The sequence below is a fragment of the Cherax quadricarinatus genome, chromosome 41 (genome assembly GCF_038502225.1).
Source record: "Cherax quadricarinatus isolate ZL_2023a chromosome 41, ASM3850222v1, whole genome shotgun sequence".
NCBI classification, from domain to species: Eukaryota; Metazoa; Arthropoda; class Malacostraca; order Decapoda; family Parastacidae; genus Cherax; species Cherax quadricarinatus.
Genome location: NC_091332.1, coordinates 23,582,120 through 23,590,397, shown reverse-complemented (window position 1 = coordinate 23,590,397; position 8,278 = coordinate 23,582,120). Strand labels below are relative to the sequence as shown.

The 8,278-nt window shown below is 35.5% G+C and overlaps 2 protein-coding genes across 2 annotated transcripts in view; one reads left to right on the top strand and one right to left on the bottom strand.

Moving 5' to 3' along the window:
• ssp3 (short spindle 3) overlaps positions 1-1,468 on the bottom strand; it is a 355,022-nt gene extending 353,554 nt beyond the window's left edge. Inside the window, exon 1 of the mRNA XM_070092824.1 lies at positions 1,229-1,468. Within this exon, the coding sequence (XP_069948925.1) occupies positions 1,229-1,468 (240 nt within the window). The remainder of the gene's footprint in view (positions 1-1,228) is intronic.
• Positions 1,469-2,521: 1,053 nt separating this feature from the next.
• On the top strand, positions 2,522-6,461 carry LOC128697693 (tumor protein p53-inducible nuclear protein 2; the record flags this gene model as incomplete). Its single annotated transcript, XM_053789519.2, is given in 2 exon segments — positions 2,522-3,045; positions 3,250-6,461. Coding segments are annotated over 2 exon segments (683 nt in total), but the record flags the coding sequence as incomplete, so codon positions are not given.
• Between the last annotated feature and the right edge of the window lie 1,817 nt (positions 6,462-8,278).

Sequence of the window (8,278 nt, the reverse complement as noted above, 5' to 3'; positions counted from 1 at the left end):
TCCGTGGAGGGGAGCACTTGTACCTCTCGAGTCAGTCGGCCATGAAGTGAGAGGGAGTGGGCCCAGCGACCCACTGACCTGGGTAGGCCTAGAGAGGGCAGCACTGAAGTGCTGCGGAATATGAAACTAGCAGACAGAAATGGCTGTTGACAGAATTTTCAAAATTTATTTTTGCTATTTTTTCTTAAGAAATGGTAGAGAATCTTTTTCTGAAGGCAATGAAGCAAAAAGTACGATATTTGATGGAAAACTGATGAAATTACTCTCTTGCGAATTTTGATGCATCAGTGATTTTGTTGACTTTGACTCCCATTTTAGGCCAATTACATTATTCCAGTCGACCAGATTCTTAGCTATTTTGCTAGAATTACTTCTATTTTATCGATTGAGCACAAGAAATTGCTCAGTCAACTGTTTCGACTACCCAATAAAGTGATCGGAAATTGGTAATTTAGCCAATTTAATACAAAGTTCAAAATATTCCAATTTCAAAATAGGGCCTAGCATAAACAATGCAAGAATTCCTGGCACTAAATTAACATTTCCTTTGTTTATTAGTTATGTTTTCAGGCTTTACAAATTAATTCTATTTTTATTTTTTTATTCACATAATGAATTTTTATTCATACCAAAAAAAAATTGAAGATTTACTGTTATGCAGTGTTGTAATAATTGTATAAATAATGTCAGCACATTCATGAACATATATTAGACCACCAGTATTAGACTTGTGACTACATTTGTTTACTCTTGAACATCGGCAAAAATTGAACATTTCCGCTAGTTTGAGCTCAGTTTCAAGCCATTTTCAGTGCTAAAACCAATCAAAATCATCTTTCTGTAACATATATTCCATTCTATCAAATGAGACCAAGAAATTGCAAATACAACTGTAAAAAACATACAAAAAAACACTGCAAAGTCGCAGTTTTAATCCAAAATCATGGTCGCAGTTTTTTTCTCTCATTATGCACTGCATGCTGCAGGATTTGTTTTACATGGTGCACATTTACCACATAGATGTGTTCTCTCATATCTAGGCCCAAATTTATCGCTCACAGGTTATCTGAGTGAGCTGAGCTCATGGCATAGATCTACAGTTTGGACCCTGGCTTCAAAGCCATAGATCTACAGCATGGACCTTGAAAGGGTTAATATATAATAGTCTAACATGTTATCAGACTTTTATAAGCATTTGAAGGTGAAAAAAAATTGTGTTTCACTTTACAGCAGTAGCCTGGAACCTGACCTGCTGTATAAGCAGGGCCCGCCTATAAACTAATGATGGGACAATTCCAAAAATTTTACTGATACTGATATTTGGTTTTGGGCCAATACCAATACTAATACCATCAATATTAGCCAGTACCCACCGATAACGATACTTTCCCTCATAATCATGGCAACAGTTCTCCATTTCATAATCCTTCCTAGGGACTTGGTTACCATTTTTCTTTCCACTACTCATGATTTTTTATTTTATTTTCCTTGCACAGCATCAATGCCAATTACAGCAAACCATTAATTTAATTTATTAAGGGGAGCCAGTGGCTGCTAATGCAATTGTATTATTATTATTATAATAAAAAAGAAGCGCTAAGCCACAAGGGCTATACAGCAATGCAATTGTAGTGGATAGAAATGAGAGTCTTTTGCTGTAACAACAAACAATTCTGTAGCAGGCTATTTCTGTTGTTTCTGAATTAATTGACCCATGGGATTTTGCCCCATATTTCTGAAATCTGTTACTGTATTTCAGTTAAATATTTTAAATTCTTCTTTTACTTCACCCATTGTAATTGGTATCTTCATCACATTCTTCCTGTTGATTTTATAAAGTAAAACACTTCACACTCACTAGAAATAATTTTACTAGCATTTTATTTGTTCTATTGTACACATGATCTTAAAATCATTTATTATATTTTGTGACTTTCTTTCTGCCATTATTACTTAATCATTATGAAAAATACTTATCAGGAATGATAATGGTGTCTTACCATTATTTTGTTGTAGCATTGCTTCCCCTTGCTTTCACTTTTTACCATTCTCTCCACATAAATATTAATCATGGGGACACTACAAAGCCTTGACCTGCTTTTACACATTTCTAAAGTTTCACAAAGTTTTATGCATTGCCATTATATAATAGCTTTATTGCAGCTTAGTATTTTCCTCTTATACCAGTTTTTCATGTCATATCTTTTATACACTAATTGTTCAACTCAAAATCAAAAACTACTTGCCTTGTGTTTTGCATTGTTTAAACAACTTAAAATCTAAACTGTAAATTAAATGCTTTAGTATAGCATCTTATTGAAAAGCTTATTTTATGCATGGATAGATTTTTGTAGACATTCTAGGGTTAGAACAGTAGTGAATTTTTATGTTTCTTTATGATTAGTGATATACTGTAGAGTTTGTATGTTGATAATAAGTGTACGTACATAAAAAAAACTGTGTTGGTGTAATGTAGGTGAGGTGAGGGCGTGGCACTAATGGTGGTGGTGGTGTTCAGCAGAGGTTGGTGATACGAGTTATGGTGAGGGCCAGTCTTTGCACCTGATAACAACAGCAACAGCATCATCATCATCATCAGCAGCATCATCTTCCATACCAACGTCACCGATAAGCTTTGTTGGAGAGACATGCGAGGGGGCAACACAGGGATGGCTAATGACCCCACCACCGTGCTTCACACGATCGCAGGCAGCCCCCCTAGCCACCTCTCCTTTAGAAAATCTGCTTATAGAACACCCCAGCATGTCTGTCTACCTGCCACGCCCCACTTACACCAGCGCAGCCATCGCAAGAATATTTCCTCGTCGCATCATGTCTCATTCCTCCCCATATTCCCGTTCTTCCCCTTCAGCTTCACCCTCCTCCCAGCCAACCCCTGATGATAATGAGGATACCCCCATGAAAGAAGATGCTGGTAGTGAGGGTGGCAGCCAGGTAGTAGAGATCCCAGCAAGTCGATCAAGTGTGACCCAGAGAGCATCTACCCTCCTTCAAGCTATTGATGTGCTCAGGCCAGCACAGAAGGTGAGAACTTCTCTAACTTTTAATTAACATTGTCAACTTTGGTGATTGTGAACACATCAAAATTTGGGTAAGAAATTTATTTTTAAATTCTTATATTAATGTAATACCTGATCAATTGATAATTTACAGTGAATTTTTATCTTCAGTTTTAGAAATTTACTTTTTAATTTCAGACTGTTGTTTTATGTAATGTATACCTTGCAGGCCCAGCGTCGCCGGGAGGAACGACGCCTGAAGCGCAAGCCCCTAGAACGTAGTAATAAAGCACGGGAGGTGGCTGCAGCTGGCAATAAACGTGCTAAGCGAAACGATATGATGGTGCCTGGAAAATTCTCTCGTGCAGTGAACAATCGCAAGTGCTAAAACTGACAGGCTGTTTAAAGGGGTAAAGGATATGTTCTACGAATTACCATTATAAGATATGTACTGGACTATGAAATACTGTGCTGTAATAAGATATATACATACTATGATATACTGTAACAACATATGTATTATAAAACACTGTAACAAGATATGTACCATGAAGTCCTATAAAAAGATATGTACTATGAAATACTGTAACAAGACATGTACTATAAAGTACTGTAATATATTTTATAGAGTACTGTAATATGTTGTATGAAGTATAGATAATGGGTGTTTTATGAAGAACATTCAAGTACAGTACTGTATATTAATTTATTCATCACAATGGCTATTTAAAGTGACCAGCTTGTAGGCACTTTGCCCAGTCTTCTTGATTAAGGAGAATCTATTGATATTTATGCTGGCAAAGAATAGTCATATATTTTTTTTTTTTCAACAAGTCGGCTGTCTCCCACTGTGTGTGGTTGACATGCAACATTACTACAAAAACTGAAATATTGATGATTTGATTATTAGTAAGGTCATTAAATGGCATGCCATGCTCAAAATGCAGAACAACTTTTACCCCTTCTTTGAATAATTCTTATATTCAGTTATTGGTACAGTGTACAGTAGTAATTCTTTTTATCTTTAACCCTTAAACTGTCCAAACAGATTTACATTCACATGCGTAGTGCTCCAAAAGTAGATCTTCGTTTTTTTACATATTTTCAAATATAACAAAAAAAAAACGTACATCAGTTTTTTTACACGTTTTCAAATGTAAAAAAAAAAAATCTACGTTTTTTACATACTTTCAAACGTTGAAAAAACGTAGATCTACGGTTGGACAGTTTAAGGGTTAATTATCATATTATTTTTTTTTTTAATTACAACAAAAATTTAAAAGCTTCATGCAAGATGATAATGTTATATCAGGTGTCCCTTGTTTTGTGTAGGTTCATAGTGTCTGAGTTTACTATTAGATGGTCCCATTTTTACCACTAATTCCATGCATGCACAATACAGTTACAATATGCAATCATTATGATTCACAATATATTAAAGATCTTCATTATGTATAATTATTGTTTTGTATCTTTTAATAACTACTGTATTGTGAGTCTTATATGCTGCAAAATACGGTAATTATGAGTATTTTAATTATAACTGTTGTAAGTTCTAGAAATAGTTTTTATTTTCATTGATGGCTGGATTGAACTTGGTACGGCAACCATGGTCCTGGAACACACACAATGCATAAAGCCAGGGACACCTGTACTCCGATGTTTTTTATAGCCTGTACTCTGAAGAGAAGTTTCATACAAGGCCAGTGTTTTTTTCTTGGAATGAACTTTTTAAAGATTGTTCAATAAAGCACAAAAATACAAGGCTATATATGGTACTCCACTGATTTTATATAGAAGGGGTGTTTAGGCCTGTTTTTTGCTGTTTTGTTCAATAAATGTGATTATGTTTATCCCAGGCAAAACACTGTCTACAACAAAAGCTTAGTTTTGTGTGCTCTTCTTTGTCCATCTTTGTCAACAGTCCTTACCATATGTCTGGTTCTAATCTGTTGTCTTTGAACACCTCTTAGTATTTCAGATTTGAATCTCCTTATGCCAGTTATTTAAATGTAATGTACATGTACACTTGAATTTGTTTGGATAAAACAGCATACAAAAGTGTATTTAAATAATATTCTTTTAATACACAACTTGGGCTAGTTAGGTTTACCGTGAAATGCCTTTATTTATGTCTTCAGTGTTCTGGGCATACAGCATTAATTCTCATCTAATGTCACAAGTTAGATAGTCCAGGTCTTTATTTGATTTGTAGGTGAACTTTTGTTTTTCAGATACTAAAGTGAGAAACTTAGGATTAAGGAAAAATATATTAAAAAGTATAAAATGAAAAAATGTATATATAAAAAGTCTTTCATAACTGTGTGAGTGTAGTACTGTTCCATGTGTGTATGATTGTATACATGACATGAATTGTGTTTGGTAGAAAAGAAGAGACCCATACAGTGTAGTAGTTATCCACAGTCACCAGAGCGCTATTGCCATTCTGTATTGTCCTGAGAACCACTCGCACTGCCACAACTGGATGTGTAAGGGTACCCAAATAGTAGAGTTAATATATTTAGCTGTTAAGATTAGTATCATTTCATTTTAATGATAGCTAAGGCAATATTTAATGTACATAAAATGAGCCTGTTGGTTTTATGATGTAAAAGATCTCACGAGTGTAATAATGATATTGACCTAGTCTGTAGGTGCTCTGATGTATGTGAAATGTAAATTAGAGGATACTTGTTGTAAATTGTATGTATTCTCAGTGGCCACACCTTCCATTGTATTTTACAATACAAATAATGCATTATATATTAATGTATGTATTATCACTGTGTACAGTATACTAAATACTGACTTATTGAGGAAAATCTGTACAAAATAATGTTACTTGAAGCTGTATTTTAGAGACTGACAAGCTGTACTCATGGAAAGACACACACAGCTCAGGGAATCTGTAGTGTTATATTGTGTCACATCACAACTCTTCTCCACTTACAGAGAGTGCAGTGCCACTCATGTCTTCATCATTCCAGTATCATATGTGAAGCCTCATATAGGCAATGTCAGAAATCTGAATTTATTGACATGTAAAAAGCATCGTCATTTTTATCCAGAAAGAAAAGTGACTGAATTGCAAATGTGCATCTTCCATTCATTGAGTTGAATCACCACTAACTGCTGTGTTATGATGAACTAACCACATGGCTCCCTAAAAAAAATACCTTAGGCTGGAAATTTTTTTTTTTTTTTGAAGGCACAAAGTATATCTTTTTCATTTGTAAGTAATACTGTAATGTAATTTAATCTGTACTTCATTTGATGTATAGATAAGCTTAGTGTAAATACTGTATAGTATTTTCCACTCATTGTAAATTCTTTTATTTATTTTTGTGTTTTAAAACAAAACACATCTCCAACTTTTGCATCCTTTGTCATCAGAGGTCTGATTATATAGTATGATTCAGATAAAATGTGATTTTTTTTTCATAGTTGTTTTCTACTCCCTACTTCATTTAAAAAATGCAGCTTTACTTTAATGACTTATGTATGGTACATGACTAAGATTAAAATAATTTGCATAAAATACTTACCAATGCCCTTTAACTCTTTCAGGGTCCCCAGGCCCTCTCCCAGACTTGTTCTCAGGGTTGCTCAAATTTCAAAAATCTTATGAAAAGATAGAGAATCTTTTCCCAATCTTAATGACATCAAAAGTATGAAATTTGATGGAAAACTTATGGAATTATGCTCTCGCGAAGTTAGCGGTCTCGACGATGTTTAAGCATCAGCGATTTTGCCCACTTTGAGCCCTATTTTCGGCACAATTCCAGTGTACTAGTCGACAAAAATCATAACTATTTCGCTAGAACTCCATTTTTTCTATCGAATGAGTACAAGAAACCACCCATTTACCAATTTCAACTATCCAATACAGTGGGTCAGAATTTAGCAATTTTGCCAATTTCACACAAATTTCAAAAGATGCCAATTTCCAAATAGGGTCCAGAATAAACAAGAAAGACATTCCTGGCACTAAAATAACATTTCCTCTGTTCATTAGTCACATCCCCATGCCCCTCTTACATTCTTTTGCTTTCCACTTTGAATTTTTATTCTCACAAAAAATTGAAGATTTACTGTTATGCAGACTACTGCATTAGTGTAGAAATGGTATAAATAATATCAGCGCACGTGTGAAAGAATGTTAGACTCACCAGTTGACGTGTATTGGACGCTTAGCATGACTTATTTACTTTTGAACTTTGGTAAAAATCGAACAATTCTGCTATTTTGAGCTCAATTTCAAGGTACTTTTCATTGTAAAACCAGTCAAAATCATCTCAATTTCTGTAATATGTCTTCCATTCTATAAAATGAGACCAGGAAAACTAGAATACAACAATAAATACCATACGAAAATACAGTGCAAAGTCACTGTTTTAATCCAAAAACATGGTCAAAGTTTTTTTTTCTCATTACGCACTGTGTGCTGCAGGATTTTTTTTATACTGCGCACACTGACCACATAGACCCATTCTTTCATATGTAGGCCTACCAGCTTTCTCTCACTAGATTTGAGGGCGCTAGAATTTAGGCGTACTAGCACATCAAAAACCCTGGTGCGTAAGCCGTACTAGTACATCCGAAACCCTGAAAGGGTTAATACAATAGTTAGTTAGTTTTTTTTTTATTATTATCACACTGGCCGATTCCCACCAAGGCAGGGTGGCCCAAAAAAGAAAAACTTTCACCATCATTCACTCCATCACTGTCTTGCCAGAAGGGTGCTTTACACTAGTTTTTAAACTGCAACATTAACACCCCTCCTTCAGAGTGCAGGCACTGCACTTCCCATCTCCAGGACTCAAGTCCGGCCTGCCGGTTTCCCTGAACCCCTTCATAAAATGTTACTTTGCTCACACTCCAACAGCACGTCAAGTATTAAAAACCATTTGTCTCCATTCACTCCTATCAAACACGCTCACGCATGCCTGCTGGAAGTCCAAGCCCCTCGCACACAAAACCTCCTTTACCCCCTCTCTCCAACCTTTCCTAGGCCAACCCCTACCCCGCCTTCCTTCCACTACAGACTGATACACTCTTGAAGTCATTCTGTTTCGCTCCATTCTCTCTACATGTCCGAACCACCTCAACAACCCTTCCTCAGCCCTCTGGACAACAGTTTTGGTAATCCTGCACCACCTCCTAACTTCCAAACAATAGTTAGTATGTTCAACAATATAGGTATCTATCATTTTGTGGTGGGACAACTGTGAGCCTTGATAATGCCATAAGCCATTTTG